At 48.1% G+C, this 17500-nt stretch overlaps 1 protein-coding gene across 3 annotated transcripts in view; it reads left to right on the forward strand.

The window, feature by feature from the left end:
* Nucleotides 1–17500, forward strand: part of agap1 (ArfGAP with GTPase domain, ankyrin repeat and PH domain 1) — a 154636-nt gene that overhangs the window by 102268 nt on the left and 34868 nt on the right. For all 3 annotated transcript variants that reach the window (XM_061225842.1, XM_061225843.1, XM_061225841.1), the window contains 4 exons: nt 2200–2304; nt 5459–5627; nt 9385–9546; nt 15300–15461. In XM_061225842.1, the coding sequence (XP_061081826.1) occupies nt 2200–2304; nt 5459–5627; nt 9385–9546; nt 15300–15461 (598 nt within the window). The remainder of the gene's footprint in view (nt 1–2199; nt 2305–5458; nt 5628–9384; nt 9547–15299; nt 15462–17500) is intronic.

Raw genomic sequence — 17500 nt, forward strand, 5'->3', positions numbered from 1 at the left:
TTAAGGTCCTCGCAGTTTCACACTCCGTTGATCGAGAAGTTTGAAAGGCCAAGAGCAAGTTAGCCTTTAATTTGAATGGAAATTGAAATGCGCGGCTACCTCTCATTTATCGCGGTTTAGATTCCCCCCCCCCCCCCCGGTTTGTTCTTTTTATCATCCTTTCGCGGGCATCGTCCGGCCGCCGTAAACAGAACGTAGGAAAACGACGTTATTTGTTTACGGAAGGGCCCCTCCTCCGAGTCTCGCTGTCAGCCTCCGCGTTGCGTGATCCTTTTCCCAGACACTGTTGGACTCTATTAATTTCCCTTGTCTGCAGTGTTAATGTTTAACAAGTCCAGTGAACTGACACACACAGCAGATACGGAGTAATTGCTAATCAGCGGACAGTTTTATTCCCCTCTTGCTTAATGAATTTGGCTGAAATGAAGTGTGGGCGGTTGCCTGTTAGCCAGCCAGCCAGGCGCGGCTGATGTGCGTAGGAGAGTGCGGTAATGGTCAGATCCCCGGACTAATGTGTCCTCCTATATTTGTGCGAAAAAAGGGAATTAATAATAAATAATACAAAAAAACCCTGTCTCGCTCCCGTAACTGATTTTTTTCTCCTTTTGTATGCATAAACAAACCGCAGTTAGTCGCTGTTCCGGGGTCGTTATCCAAGGTTTTTTTATTGCCACTGACTAAGAAAAAAAAGAAGCCGTTTGAAAAAAATAATGGGTCATCGAATAAACACTAAGTGTAGTTTCTGTAACGCATGCAGGAATGATACGGAATGATATTCCACTTTGCTATTTCCTGCGCAGACGTGCTTTGATACTGCGTGCGCATTCATTTTACAAATCACTGACTGATATTGCTGGATATGTACTGAGGCAGTTGGGGTTGGTGGATACAGCTTCTGGTCTTGAAGTCGAACCCGACACACTCCTACCCCAAACGATCGGCGACCATTTTGGTTACTGCAAATAAACTTAAATCCAATTATGGTCACATCCACAAACCGACTCCTCATTTAGACCCTAGCACTCACAGATCATTTGACCTGTGAGATATTGAAGCCATGTCTGTGTAAAGATAGTTTGTTTGAGGGTCTGTGTTGGTACATCCTGGGCTCTACAGTGCTCCCGTTTTAGGAATATAGAAAATCCATGTATGCTAACTGGAAAAATAACTGAGGAGCACATCTCCTAATTGGGGTGCATTTGTGTGGTGTGCTCCTGAATTTTTAAACTTTTTTTTTTGCTCCTTGAAGAAAATGTGAGCATCGAGCCGTCACATCTGTGTTTATTTTTTATTTCAGAAGAGAGTAGACTAGGTATGTTCTATCTGTACTCGGACAGCAGGAAAGCTGAAAGGGTTCCAGACAGAGAGGACCCTAGTAGGGAGTGCCAGGGTGGGGATTCGAAGCGCAGGATTTGCATATGAGCTGAGAGCTTGCTGCCTTCCGACTCCGGAGGAGCAGGTACTTCTTGAGGTCATTATCGAGGTGCCTCTGTCGCTCACCCGGACCCCCCTTCCTTCCCCCGCCCCGCGCCACAATCCTTTGACTGAAGCAGGGATCAATAAATCTTTGTTGGTAAATAATTGCCATCGAACAGGCCTTTAATATAAATTTATGAGCGCCATTTCATCACAGCCTGCAGACACTGCGAGATGCCACAGCATAGATTTCCTATAACACCATCGCTTAACATTTATAACATTAACATTGCCAGACGTTCTCGTCGGAAGGAGAGGGGTGCTCCAAGTTCGGCGCAAAGTCACCCCGCTCCTGAAACGGGGATCTCCCAATAGGGCGCCCACTCCCCAAAATAATGTTCTCCATGACATTACCGTACCCTCGCACCCTCCCTCTGCTGAAATTCAGCTCCTGCCGAAAGCATCCGTAGTACCTTTGTTTTACCACTAGATGGCACAAACAAGGGGAGTAAAAGCACAGCCTGATGTATAAAAAACCAGAAAGTCACAGAACTGCCCATCACAGAATCTGTGATACCCGCAATATCCTTGACACCCTGCATTCATTGTTATTATTGCAGTGTGTGCTTTACTAGATTATTACAAGTTTAATGCTTGATGTGTTTGTTTGGGAGGGTCACCATATTAGAATACTCTATATGTATTTTGGTCAACTGTTCAGCATCCCAGGATTGTGCTATATAAACATAATACTAATTATTATATCTCTCTCTCTCTCTGTAGGGAATGCTCCTGAAGCGCAGTGGGAAGTCTCTAAATAAAGAGTGGAAGAAGAAGTACGTCACCCTATGCGACAACGGCGTGCTGACCTACCATCCCAGCCTCCACGTGAGTGTCCCTGACCCCAGCTTCCTGTTCCCTCATCCCCACTTCCTGCTCTGTGACCCCGGCTTCCTGTTCCCTCATCCCCACTTCCTGCTCGGTGACCCCGGCTTCCTGTTCCATCATCCCCACTTCCTGCTCTGTGACACCGGCTTCCTCTTCCTTCATCCCCACTTCTTCCTCTGTGACCCCGGCTTCCTGCTCTCTGAGCCCTGACCCCTCTGTGTGAATGCACGTCTTCTGTGCCAACCAATTACCCTGCTTAATTGGTCTAATTAGTTAAATTGTTTGTATGGGGAAATCAGCGAGGCTGTTGTTGTCTGCTAGGATTACTTATTTTTCATATTTTTGCGTTTTGACTCGTGTTTGTCCTACAATTTTAAAACATTATTCTTCATAATGCTAAAGTTGAAATGATTGCAACATATTCTTGTTGGGTTACACAAAAAAGATATCACGTTCTGGCCAGTGGAGTTAACTGGCAATGCTAATTGCCATGGACAGTCCATCAGCATTTGCAGTTTAAGTTTTCCTTCTTTGGTTAAATGTATTTCAGTAGTTGTTTTGGACTGCAGTGCAGAACTGACATTACCATGGATGAGTCTTGTTGCTAAGCGTCGGCTAAGTAACACAAATGGGCCGGCTTAATGAAAGGAAGTCACTTCAGCACCTTTCACCTGTGTGGGCTTTCTGACAACACTATTGCTGCTCAAACGGTCACTTCATTCTTTTCTCGCTCTGCGTTTTCTCTCCCGTTGGCCCCGGTGCCTGCTGGGATAGCGAGCCTCCTGGCGTGTTTCCCACCGCCTCGCTGTCAGGGCCTGCGCTGACGGAGTAAGATTCATCTGGGCCTCTACATCATCTGTTTGCCCATTTGCCGCGTTGATAACGTATAACATTACCCTAATGGCTCCTCCTAATTGCCCGCCTTCCCGGGGTTGTTCGCGCACGCGGACACGACGTGCTGTCCCGCCGCGGTTTTATTGATATTATTTCCTCTCTGTCCTCCTGGAATGCAATCAGAGCGTAATGTTAGTTTTAATTAAAACCTGGATTACAGCGAGAACGCTGGAGCCCTGCCGGTGAGATGCTGGATGCAGGTGGAGAGGAGAAGAGTGCTTGAATAAGTTCACTCGGTGATTCATATTAATCGTGTCGCTGTTAATTGATCAATCTGATATTTGAATAGTCCAGCTTTCAGAACCTCCACCCCCACCCATGGCCCCCTTACCCGTATGTTACATGTAACTCGGGTTCGGTGCGTAACGAGATCCACGTTCTCCCAGTGCCTCGGGACAATTTAGCTCGTGCTCTGGAAATACGATGGATCTGGTAGCGTCCCGTTTGCCGGAAGTTGGACAGCTGACGGCGAAGGACAGGACAGGCCGGTATAGGCCACCGAGCCGGTGGGATATCGGAGAGCTCGCCCAATGAACAGCTCCACATTAAGCGCTGATCATTTGTTTTAACCCAACCCCCCCCCACCAAAAAAAAAAGAAAAAAAAAGAAGCTTTGTCAAGTGCTCTTAGCATCCAGCAGGTTCTCCACATCTGTAGGGCCACCATCAATTAGACTGTTTGTTGAGGCTAATAGAATGAAACTCAATCATGGGCCTTAATTGCTCGACTATGTGAAAAGAAATCACATTAATGCTACTAATTAAGAGCGTGGCAATGGATGCAGGATAATTAGCGCTGAAACTTGATAACACTCCCACCCTGAAAATGAAGGAAATCCTGTTGCTGGCAAACTACATATCTTCTAAAAAAATTATTCAAGTGCATGAATTGATTTTTAAAATGTTTTATTTCCACGTGTGTGTGTGGTCTCTGACAGGACATCACATAAGATCTGTACTTTTGTTCTACTTACAAGCCCTCCATCCTGCTAATCTGTCGTGTGTATGATCACACACACACACACACACACACACACACACACACGCACGCACAAACATGCACACACATGCACACACACACACACACACACATGCACACACACGCACATGCACACACACGCACAGCACACACGCACGCACACACACATGCACACATACACACATACACACATACACACATAAACACACACATACTCATTCACACATGCACACACACACACATACACATACTCTTTCACACACACACACATAAACACACACATACTCTCATTCACACATGCACACACACACACACACACACACACACACACACACATACTCTTTCACACACACACACACACACACACACACGCACGCACAGCGTGTCCTCCGTATGTGGTGTGTGGGGTCCGGATCACTGCCCCCCCCCCGTTCCCAGTGTGCGAATGATAAAGGGGCGAAATGCAAATGGAGATGCAATTACCTCCGTCAAGCTGTTGCAGGGCGCTGATGGCTCTTCAGGGGCCCCAGCTCAAGAGCTCTCTGGTGGCTTGTTAAACGCTGTCGAGAGCACTTGGCTTTGAAATGCCATTTTGTCAGTCTCTCGTGTGGAGAGGGTGAGACAGGGCGGCGTGTGTGTGTGTGTGCGCGTGGGGCGGGGGGGGTCTTGTCGCCTTCTCATCCCGACATGTCGTCCTTGCCCTCCTCGGCAGACGCCGCCGTGGTGTGGTCCCCTTTGATGGAGGCGTCGTGCGTGGCGGGGTGTTTCCCCTCTTCAATGAGCCAGGGTTTGGTGTGACCCCCGTGGAGGGGGCGGTGGGACGCGTGCGGTTCGTGTTTTCCGCAGGGGGAAACCCCCCCCGGGGGGCTTTCAGAGCGCGGGGCCAAGGTCCCGATCGACTGGAGGGAGCAGCGCTGAAATAATGAGTAATTAGGGCTTGTTTAATTATTGAGATGAAAGGAAGTGTTCCCGTGCACGAGGTTAGCTACACTTGACCACAGCCGCGTGTTTGCATAGTCTTTTAGGTGCTTCCTTTTATTTTTCATGCTGTCTGTAAAATACTGCTTGCTGTGTGTCTGCGTGTGTGCATGTGTGTCTGCGTGTCTGCGTGTCTGGGTGGGCAGGGGAGGAGCTGAGAATTCTTGGAGCCATTTTTTTAACTGGACTTTTTGTGGGCCCTCTACTGCTGTGGGTCCCTAGAATCATCACCCCAACTAGCTATGGCCCTGTGTGTGTGTGTGTGCCATGTGTGTAACCCTGTGTGTGTTTATCCCTGCTCACAGGACTACATGCAGAACATCCATGGTAAAGAGGTGGACCTCCTGCGCACCACTGTGAAGGTCCCGGGCAAACGCCCCCCCCGCGCCGTCTCCACCTGCTCCTCCGTGTCCAGCCCCAAAACCAACGGCCTCGCCAAGGACATGAGCAACATGCAGCTGGGCCAGAACCAGGGTGAGAATCAATACCACAAACACAGCATGCTCTGTATGAGTCTGACTCCTTCTGAATCATTACCAAACAGACACGCAGTATGCTCTATATGAGTCTGACTCCTACTGAATCATTACCATAAACACAGCATGCTCTATATGAGTCTGACTCCTACTGAATCATTACCGCAAACACACAAGACGCTCTGTATGAGTCTGACTCCTACTGAATCATTACCACTAACACACAAGACGCTCTGTATGAGTCTGACTCCTACTGAATCATTACCAAACAGACACACAGTACGCTCTATATGAGTCTGACTCCTACTGAATCATTACCAAACAGACACACAGTACGCTCTATATGAGTCTGACTCCTACTGAATCATTACCATAAACACAGCATGCTCTATATGAGTCTGACTCCTACTGAATCATTACCGCAAACACACAAGACGCTCTGTATGAGTCTGACTCCTACTGAATCATTACCACTAACACACAAGACGCTCTGTATGAGTCTGACTCCTACTGAATCATTACCAAACAGACACACAGTACGCTCTATATGAGTCTGACTCCTACTGAATCATTACCAAACAGACACACAGTACGCTCTATATGAGTCTGACTCCTACTGAATCATTACCACAAACACAGCATGCTCTATATGAGTCTGACTCCTACTGAATCATTACCACAAACACACAAGACGCTCTGTATGAGTCTGACTCCTACTGAATCATTTCCAAACAGACACACAGTACACTCTATATGAGTCTGACTCCTACTGAATCATAACCAGCGTGAGAATCATTACCACACACACACACACATACATACATGTACACACACACACACACACGCACACGCATGTATCAGAACCAGAGGTGAGTCTACCTGCAGTGTCGGTCCAGCATATAATCACTTTTTATTTTTATTAATTCGACCCTCATGCCACATTCTCGCAGGAGCCACAGCTTGTCCTGCAGTCTTGCAGCTCTCATTCTCACTCTGGTTCTCACTTGCTGTTGTTGTTATTTATAATAGATAATTTGTATTGACTTGTTTTTCATTTTCATCTTTGAGTTGTAGACACATGGTTTCCATGGTGCTGCCTCACCTTTAAGCATGTTAACAGAGCACACGTGATTCGCTGTGACAAAACTAATAGCATGACTATTCAGTGACCCGTAATACATGTACTAATTATCGTCATGAATATTAATGCAATCTGAGTCCTCTCTCCACTCAGCCAGCTCTAAGAATGGACTCTAATGAGATCGAGAACGTGAGAGAAATAGACAGATTAGTGAATTTGTAAGGCAACAAAAACATTGGAAATATGGTGGTTTTTAGGATTACATTATATCTCTTCTGTTTGTTTATTGAGTATCTTAGTGTTGTACCTACTCATTGTGCCTTTGTACCTTTTTGTTATTACTACTGTCTTGCATGTTTATGTCTGTAGTTCCATATATAGCTCTGTGTGTGTGTGTGTGTGTGTTTGTGTGTGTGTGTGTGTTTGTCTCTCTGTGTTTGTGTTTAAATCTGTGTATGAATCTGTTTGTTTATGTGTGTCTGTCTGTGTTTGTGTATGAATGTATGTGTGTATATGTGTGTGTGTGTGTGAGTGGGAGTGGGGAAACGCATATCTGTGTTTATGTGTGTGTGTGTGTGTGTGTTTATGTATTTATGTGTGTGTGTGTTTGTGTGTGTGTGTGTGTGTGTGTGTGTGTTTATGTGCGTGTGTGTGTGTGTGTGTATGTGTGTCTGTGTGTTTATGTGTGTGTGTTTATGTGTGTGTGTGTATGTATGTATGTGTGTGTGTGTGTGTGTTTATGTTTGTGTGTGTTTATGTGTGTGTGTGTGTGTGTGAGTGTGAATGTATGGATGTGTGTGTGTGTGAGAGTGTGTATGTATGGATGTGTGTGTGTGTGTGTGTGTTTGTGTGTTTGTGTGTTTGTGTGTGTGTGTGTGTGTGTTTATGTGTGTGTGTGTGTGTTTATATGTGTGTGTGTGTGTGTGTGTGTGTGTGTGTGTGTGTGTGTGAGTGTATGTGTGTGTGTGTGTGTGTGTGTGTTTATGTGTGTGTGAGTGGCCGTGGGGATGCGTGTATCTCTGCACTCTCGTACAGGGCTGTGACCTGTGTTGGATTAATGAGTCCGTGGCGCATTAGGAGCAGAGCTGAAAGGGTTGGGCTAATGGGCCCCCTTATATCTCCCTCTTTGATTGACACGTGTGAGGAGTAATTGGCTGCGGCGAGTGACAGCTCATTGGCCGCGCTTAAGGACACGTTATCGCCCCATTGTGCGGCTGGAGGCTTCCCAAATCGGCCCGGGCCTTTCAACCCCGCCATTGTGTCACCGCTCCAACCGCCAAAACCCCACAATGGAGCGCGCCGCGTTTCATTCCCGCCAGTTACCAAGGGCTCACTCCATTTGTGCTTCAGCCGCTGTCCCTCCTCCCCTTCAACTGCCGATCGCGTTTCTAACTGCCTGCTTCTCTCTTCCCTCTTCCCTCTCTCCTTCTCTCTCTCTCTCAGTCAATTCTATATATATATTAATGTTCCCATTTAACAAAAGGTGCTCATTAGGCAAGAGAGAGCCTTATTTATTCGTTTCGAAGGAGATTAAATTGAGACGTGACATTTCGGTTGGTGGAGTTCCCCGTAGGCGGACGGTAGAGGCCCGCCATATATCCCCCACACAAATCACGCCGTTATACATCAAAGTTGAAGCAGGTATATTTTTTTACTTTTAGCTTCCTAAGTGTGTGTTTAAAAGGAGCTCTGTCACCGGGCGGGATTGAAGGAGAGGAGAACGAGGTTCAGACGGACGAGTGGACGATTCGGCGTCAAACCTTGAGGAATTTAGCAAAATAAGATGGAAAGGATGAGGGGAAAACAGCCACTGCGAGATGGATAATGCTACTCTGTTTAAATCACAAGAGTCTCGCTCATTATTAAAGAGAGGTGCAGTTTACGATGCACCGGTAATGTGCTCGTTAACGCTGATTGAGAATAGATAGGCCCTCCCCGTCTTCCTTTCCGAACAACATCCCAGTTCTTGCATCTCCATTTGACTGCATTTCCACTGGTTCAGCTTTCAGCATTTCATTTTTATACATACAACTGTTAAAATAGATTTATGCTTTCATTACAATTGTAAGTTTGCTAACTAACTTAGTAATATTTAATGAATAACGTGACCACGGCTGCTAACAGTAAATCTAGCACAAGCAGTAGTAAAGTAGATGACAGTGATGGTGCTGATAACACAGTGTAAGGACTGAAGACCATCCCAGAAAAACCTCTCTCCTCTGTAGAAGGTGTTCTCTGTTCTGCACAGCTGTGAAGTGTAACTGCCGGGTTGTGGAGGATATCTGGCTTCTATTAGCACGTCTATGGTTTATAATGTGTCGTGAGAGGTTACCGGGCCCTGAATGGGCTCTGGAGAAGGATTGGGTTATTGAGCCAGTTTGTTATCAGGGAGGAGGATTTGGCATGAGTTGTTGGCTTCTGTTGCTCGTCTAAGACATGAAAGGCAAAAATACCACCTAGTTGAGTTTGTCTCTTAAGCAGAAACTGTAACAGCCTTGACTTATTTTTATTCTGAGTGTGTTACATGTTATTGCTTCATCCTAGTGCGTTACATCTTATGGGTTCCTCCTTGTGTGTTGCATCTTATGGGTTCCTCCTTGTGTTACATCTCATCAGTTCCTCCTATTGAGACAGTGTTATATGTTATTGTATGTGTTGTCCTCCCTCTCTCCAGGCCAGGTGACCAGCAGCTCGTCTGCCTCTCAGATGGCCAGTGGGATCAGCCTGGTGTCCTTCAACAGCCGGCCGGACGGCATGCACCAGCGGTCCTACTCCGTGTCCAGCGCTGACCAGTGGAGTGAAGCCACGGTCATCGCCAACTCCGGCATCAGCACAGGTACGCTCAGCCCCCCAACACACACACACACACACACACACACACACACACACACACGTGCCACACACACATACACACACACACACACGTGCCACGCGCACACACACATACACACACACACACACACGCCTGCACACACGCCTGCACACACATGCACACACATGCACACACACGCGCACACACTCACACGCACATACACACACACACGCATGCCCCCCAACACACGCACGCATGCACACATACACGTACGCCCCCCGACTCACACGTATACACACGCAAGAGGAGGGCCTGGCTGTGACACAGAGTCTGAATGGCAGTCAGCTGTGTCTGTTTCAACTACTGGCTGCTCTCTTACAGACAGGGCGTATCACACTCGGCCATTGCCGTTACTCATGCAGTGACTGACTGTTGGAGACGCTGTTCTCTCTTACACCTGCAGTCAGCTATGTTACACCTGCAGGCCTCTCTTACACCTGCAGTCAGCCCTGTGGCATTGGGAGAGCGGTCAGCAGTCAGCTCCAGTTGGGTTAGTCTGGGCCGAGACACAATGAGGCAGTCACGGGGTGGGGAAGGGGTGTAACTGTCTCATCCTGGATTTCTCGTACATCTCCCATTGATTCAGCTGCCATGGCCTAATGCTGCTTTAACTGTTTATCAAACTAATGGCCGTTCAAAGACCACGATTATCAACTCCAGATTCATTTTAAGGAGATGAGGATAAAAAGTGCCCAGATTTTTCAATTAGCCCCCCCCCCCATCTCTTGGAGAGGTCTGAGAAGAGGGTATGCTTTTCGGGCAGGTCTTCTGCTTTCATTCTTCTGTCATTTAACCCTCTCATTTATTTCCCCAAAAGCACATTGGATTTCCAATGGATTCCAGTTATTCAATATCGCTTAAAGCTTGCCATCGCCAGTTTCAGGGCTTGGCATGAATTGCTAGTTGGTGACACTTGAATTTTCAGCGAGCATTTCTCGTTAGACAAATATAGTCCCCTGCGTTGTGCTAGGTGTGCTGAACTGTGTTTGGCAAACAGGTAAAGCAGCAGGTAAGCGTCTGTGCGAGTGGCTGCTCTCAGGAGACAGACTGGCAGAAGCCTTCTGAACGTGAATATCAGGATATGCAGCTGCTTAAAATACATAATAATAATAAAGCCTATAATAGTAGTTGTTGACGTTTCACCATAGTTATGGAGTTTCAGCTCCCGGGCTGTTGCCGCTGTAGTAGTGCCGCTCTCTCTGATGCTGGCTGTTTACGTTGTGTCACCTCGTCTGACGGACAGCGGGCAGACTATTCACACGCCGCTCTGACACTCAGTGAGAGTGACGGGGTCCTGTCCGCCGCCATCGGCCACGCTGGCCTCCCTGAGACGGCTATTAAAGCTGTGAAATGCTTAAACGCGCGTCTGCAGGGCACGGTGCCAAGGCCTGTCACAGGGAGGCAGCTGTGGCTCGCAGTGCTGCCTTTGACGCGCTCGTAGCCCTTGTCCGTCCGTCCGTCTGTCTGTCCGCCCGGTTGGAGTCGCAACCCCAAACAGCCCTTTCGAAATGGTCATATCTTCGTCTCCGGTTGGCACGTGAGGGTTTGTCCTTCTTTGATGTCCAAGAAAACTACACAGTTCCAATGGGGGCAGTGAGGTACCGCATAGCCACTTCTGATTTCTGGTTTTCCCTCAACGTCTGCTATAGCTCCTGTGAGCAGAATTATGGCCCAGAGTTCAGGCCATGAGCCAAATACAGGCAGCAAGAGAGGGCACACCCACAAAAATTTCATAAACGCTCCAGGCCCTATCCCAAAGGGGAAAGCCTTCCATTGAGTTTCCATAGGAAATCAATGAAGCGGTCAATCGCAGGGCTTTAAATTGAAGCCCTACAACTATTGTTACCACCGGTTCTGCAATTGAATGCTCAAAGTGAATCTGTTCGATTATGGTCAGCTATCTAATGCTGCTTTTCACGGTCATGGACCATAATGTAGGTGACCTGGTTCCTTCCCGAGTGATTCAAAAAGATGTCGGGAGAATGACACTTCAGGCCAAATGAGTTGGATCATTTCTCCGCTCTGTAACCACGCAAGGACAGAACTTGAGTGCTATTCTGAGTATTTTGTCAGAATGCCTCCTCTGTGTAAATAGCAGACATAATGTAGCTAGGTATCCATGTGTCCCTGTTCAGAACAGTGACAGAAAAGGAATTGTTTTGCCTCTTGTTTGGCTTGGTCTTGCTTGGCTCGGTGCTGCTTGGTGTTGCCTGATCGAAGAGACAGCGGAGAGGAAAATCGGTGGTTGGAAATTATTTTTAGCTGGTACTAATCCTTCGTGGGATTTGTGCTTGGCATTAAAATGCTACTGTGAAAGTGTAATAATATTCATGTAACATTCTCTGAAAGCCAGTGTAAGGGGTATTGTGAAGGTAGCGTGGTCGCTAGCTGGGTGCTGATGGCGGACATAGAGTCCTGGAGGCCTCTGTCAGGCCTGTTAGCTGCGCGCTACTCAAAGTTGTCTGAAAGCATTGTTTGCCACGTAAGCCCCCCTCTTTCTTTAAAAATAACCTTTGTGCAGACCTAATGATGTACCGATGCACAGGCTGACTGGATGTGTTGTGACGGCTGGATGACTTGGAAGTTGTCACCTCTAGCCCTGGGAGCTTACAGAAATGAGATCCTGCTTCGCTGACATTAAAGAGAGAGAGAGAAATAAATGCAGCGATAAAGTAATTAGCCGAAGTTCTCATGGCCCCACGGGTCTCTGAAGAGCCGCTAGTTATGTCCTCAGCAGTGGGAGGAGACGGTGGAGAGAGGCCCCCTCGTCTTGTCTTCTCCAGGCTTGGTGCCACCCCCACCCCCAGCTCAGCTTAGTGACCCTCGGCCTCCGCCGCCCTCCAGCCGCCTCAGCCGTGATTAGGGCTAGGCCGAGGAACAAGGCCTAAATCTTCCGAGACTGATTCCCGCTCGTTTTGATGTTCGCGGGTAGAAGAAAGGTAGGTGCCTCGCTCCATTTAAGCAAGAATATATATATATATATATATATATATATATATATATATTCATAAAAATTGAATCTTGCTCGCCATCAAAGGAGAGAGCTTTTAAGTCCTTGGGTTTTTCAAATGAATCATTTGGACAGGTAAGAAAACTGAAAACGCTCATTGTGCTTCTCGCTTTATTCTTTATCCTTATTCCAGAAGATAACGGTCTGTTCGTTTGACACGGGGTAGCATCGGATCTAACACCGGCACTTTAAAGGCTGGGATTTTGCTGGAGATGTGTTCCTCTTAATAGGTACTCTCATATTATCCTGCTGTTAAACTTTAACTCTTAGTATTCCAGTGTATCACACATAGATCAGCAACATCTACCTCTGTTTACTTTCTGAGTAGTTAATGGCTTATTAAGCATTTGTAACGGCACAGTTTTCATTGTGTCGTTAGGAATGTGTTGCTTGTTTCATCAGTTTTTCGTTTTTCCTTCTGCATACGCAACATTTTGCCTGAAACTAGGCTGCGTTATCAAACCATTATCATCGCAAAAAATTTGAGCAGCCAGTGGTCAATGTGTGGAATAGCTTGCTGGGACATGTCGTGAAGGCAGAGACGCTGGGGGGTTTCCAGACCAGTCGTGGTACGATGCTAGATACTATTTAGCTTTTAGGCAAACTAAGCAGTAGGTACACTTAGGGGTAGGAAAAGGCGAGCATTGCTGGGCTGAATGGCCTGTTCTGGCCATTATCTTATGTTATTTTATGTTGGGTTATGTTGTGTTAGTTAAAGGGAACTGAGAGTGATAGGGAGGGGAGAGCGGGCCAGGCCAGGCCAGGCCGTGTGGAGAAGAGAGGCGTGGTCTCTGACTCTGCTGTCCCCCGTCCCCTCCAGGGCCCCTCTCCCCCGTTTCAGCTAACATGGCCCCCGAGCACACAGTAATAGGTTTGCCCTTTTTTATAATTTTTTATTGTTGCCTTTTCCCCTCAATTATTTAAAAACAGTTACTAACAAGACTAATGGCTGTGGCTCTAATTAGGGGATTGGAGTCATTGGGCACGGACTGGGGGGGTTGGCTCGGGCGGTGGGGGGAGGGGTTTTGGGAGAGCCTTCTGCAAATGAGAGAGCTGCCTTTTGGGGGGTGGGGGGGGTTGTCACCCTAATCTTCATTGTCCTGACCTGTGGGCAAACATTCCTATTTTAATTTCTCCCTGTCCGTGGGGCATCTGAGCCCTCGTCTTTTCCTGTTTACCCCTGCAAACAGCCTCCCCTCCCCCTTCCCGTCGGCTCAGGAGATGAGTGTAGTACACTTCCGCCGCTGCCCCCCGGGGGCTGCCCAGTGGGGGCTCAGCTTCTGCAGCCACTTTCCCGAATCTGGACAGATTTAAACGTTGAATTGAAGCCCACTGGACATTTACGTGACATTTAGGAGATTGCATGCTATTTTCCACAGTTACTTACACTGCTTATGTTTGTTTTTAACTAATGGTTTTTCTATATAGTGGGATCTTGGTTTAGGAATGTAGTTTACTGTAGTGTGCTGTTACGGTTGTAAATTGAACCTGAAACCTCTGTATCACAAGCCCACCATGGAGCTACATCAGTAGAGGTTGGGTGGGAAGTCTGAGTTCACATTGTGTGTGGGAGTCGGTGCTTAATTCCACCGTAAACTTGGAATGTCTCAGAGTTTATTGGTGTGTTTTTTGGTCCTCTTCCACCTTAAACCTGCTGTGGACCAATCAGAAACCGTGTCAGGGTTGAACCTGGGCGAGTGATTGGGTGGCATTGCTTCTCGACAGTAGAGCTGTCTTCCTGGTTCCTCTGCCTTGCCCATAGAGTCCACAGCATGCCCAAAAAAGTCAGTCGCAGAACATCGCAAACTGTTTAGAATGAGTGTAGCTTTTTGGGTAAACCTCAGCAAAATGTTTTGCCTGAGAGGTTGAGAGGAAAGAGGAGGGACCTGAGAGAGAGACAGGAGAGGCTGATGAGCAGAAGGCAGAGGTAGGGCGTGCTGCTGGGGGGGGTGTCCAGGTAAGGGGGGCAGATGTGGGGGAGACGGAGCCCGGCCGGGGGGGTGGGGGTAAGATGCAGATGGAGGGGCAGTTAATCCGCAACAGTTAATTGTGTTCTGTGGGATGGCATCTTGTCAGCAGAGATAAGTTGTCACGTTTTCCACTTGAGCTGAGACTAAATGATTGTAAAATAAGTTATGGGTGTCCTTGGGGCTGTCTGGCATGGCGCGGGGCTGGGAGTGAGCGCCGCGTCGGGGGAGGGGGAGGGGGCACCATCACTCCCGCGGCTCGCTGTGATATTGATGTTATTTCATTCAGCCCGCAGTCACAGCTGTCAGCTCTGCGCATGAAAAGTGAAACTGCCTCATGATGGCCTACGAGAGCGGCCCCATACTACAGAGCGGCCCTAAGTCAGAGCGCTGCCCTGTGTTGGGGAGTCTCTGGGTAATGTAGTTTCCGAGACGTGCTAGTGCTCTGCCCTCTCTCGTCACAGACACAGGTAGTGGGGAGTCTGGGTAATGTAGTTTCGGAGACATGTTAACACTGCCCTCTCTCTTCACAGACATGGCTCTTTGAAACTACATTACCCAGAGACTCCCAGAGACATGTTAACACTGCCCTCTCTCTTCACAGACATGTGTCTTCGGGAGTCTCTGGGTAACATAGTTTCAGACATGTTAACACTGCCATCTCTTTTCACAGACATGGGTTTTCGGGAGTATCTGGGTAATGTAGTTTCATACAGAAGCTCTGCTCTCTCTCTTCACAGACACGGGTCTTGGGGAGTCTCTGTGCTCCAGCCCCAGTATTTCTGGCACCACCAGCCCCAAGGTGGACCCCCCACCCTCACCCCACGCCAACCGCAAGAAGCACCGTCGGAAGAAGAGCACCAGCAACTTCAAGGCAGACGGCAGCTCCGGCACAGCAGAAGGTAAATGACCTCCTGATCCTGTTCCACCTTCAACCTGGAACAGCATATTTTCCTGCATCGTGGTCCTATTTTTCCTGAAACCTGGAACAGCCTATTTCCCTGCATCTTGGCCTTGTTCCACTTTAAAGCTGGAACAGCGTATTTTCCCTGAATCCTGGTCCTATTCTACCCTAAACTTGGAAAAGCATCTTTCTCTGTATCCTGGTCCTGTTCCACCTTAAAGCTGGAACAGCATATTTCCCTGTGTCAAGTTTCTTCTCTCTCAGCAGATCTCTGTCATTGAACCATGGCTCTGAAGCACTCAACACTAACCCCCTAAAACCCTGAATCCGCTGCCCCTGCTGCGCATAGTGGGCTATGGCTTCTTTCCCGTCTCCTATCAGATGAGGCCTTTCCCTGCTTCTGCGCCCACGAGCGTAGTCTGGGAGTGCTCATGTCCGCTCACGTTCTCCTCTCTGGCCTGCATCAGTGCTGTGCTGTGCTTTGGTTGAAAGCCAATTTTTGAGTCCCTGGCCCCGGTGCTGGCCCTTCTCTTCTGTCGAGATGCATCAAGGTTGGCACAAAATGGGTCTGATTTTCCATTGCTTTACACACCCCCGGAGTCCTGGCCTATAAGGTCACAGTGGCTTCTGATGTGTTCCAGCGGACTGCAGTCCCAATGATCTCATGTCCTCACCTGTTTCTGGTTTGTTTTAATTTCTTTCCTCCAATGGCCTTCCATAGTTATTCCCTCGGTCCCTCGTTAGGGAAATGACGTATGAGACTCCCCATGAGGCCTGTTCCTCGCTGGGCCGCTGTCAGTAATATCTTGTGAGCTGAGCTGCCCCTGGTGTGCTTAGCAGAGACGCTAACGGTTGTAGTCTTTTGTTTAGGGTAGGTTCTATAGGCCCAAGTAGCCTCTGGCTTCTTTTTGGCCCAACAGATGTTGGCTGCAACTTCAAAGTCTCTTGTTCTCGTGCGTAATTACAAAGGTGATTTGTGCTCTTTAACCCCCAGACGGATTCCCCGAGACTGTTTCCCCTCTGACTGCCCTCCTGTTAGTTTCCCCCAGGCACCTTAGCTCTGAAGAGGCCTTGAGATGTGTTTTAGTGTCCAGAGTCGGCGGAAGTTGTCTCTTTTCCCCCCATACAAACTCGCCGCGTTTAATCGCCGCGTTCCGGCATGACACGGTCAGACTGGGACGGTCTCTGGTCATAGTCTGGTATTTAGATTGTTCATGGATTGTTCGATCAGAAACAGTGTGTGCTGTTGTGAAGGCTGTTTGTTACCGGGCTTTGAAAGGTGGTCTTGGTGCAGCCGGGACACGAGCAGACCTGGGTCCAAATGTGCGTTTGAAATTCTTGACTCCATTTCTTCTGAAACGGGCTGTTTTTGCGGAGGACCTCTCCAGGTGCCTTAAGGGTTAAAGCGTTTCGGATAATTACTGGGCCCCGTGCAGTGACAGCCCTGACACCCCCGTCCGTCCGTCCGTCTGTCTGTCCGGGCCGGCTGGGGTTGAGCGACCGTGGCCCGTACGGAGAGATAAGGAGAGATGGGTATCTGCAGGAGGAGGGGAGGAGAGGAGGAGGTGAAGATGGGTGCATGTCACAGGAGAGAGCCCCGTTCAGGCCCCATTCAGGCCCCTTCATCCTCTCTTATCTGGAGCACCGGCCTGCTCAGAGCAGACCTTTGTGCCTGGCTTTGTGCTGTTGTGTACCAACTTGCAGGTCTCGTTCATATGATTTCCTTAGCCTGGTTTCTGTATGCTTGCAGTTGTCGTATTTTCACTTTGCCACATATGTGAATTTAAAAGTGTATTAATGGGGCTAGTTTACGACTGACCTCTTTTTGCCTGAATTTATCTTCATTTATCCGTGATCGAGGGCCAGGGGGCGCGCACAGTACGCACAGATTTAAAGTGACGAACAGAAACAGGCCAACTGGGGAAAAGTGTTCGCTGAAATAGTGTGAAAAGATGTGTCCTGTGCAAAGATAAATGTACATTTCTTTCCTTACATTCAGTATAACTGTATTCACAACACAGAATAGCCATTTAATTT

Source organism: Conger conger, chromosome 17, assembly GCF_963514075.1.
Source record: "Conger conger chromosome 17, fConCon1.1, whole genome shotgun sequence".
NCBI classification, from domain to species: Eukaryota; Metazoa; Chordata; class Actinopteri; order Anguilliformes; family Congridae; genus Conger; species Conger conger.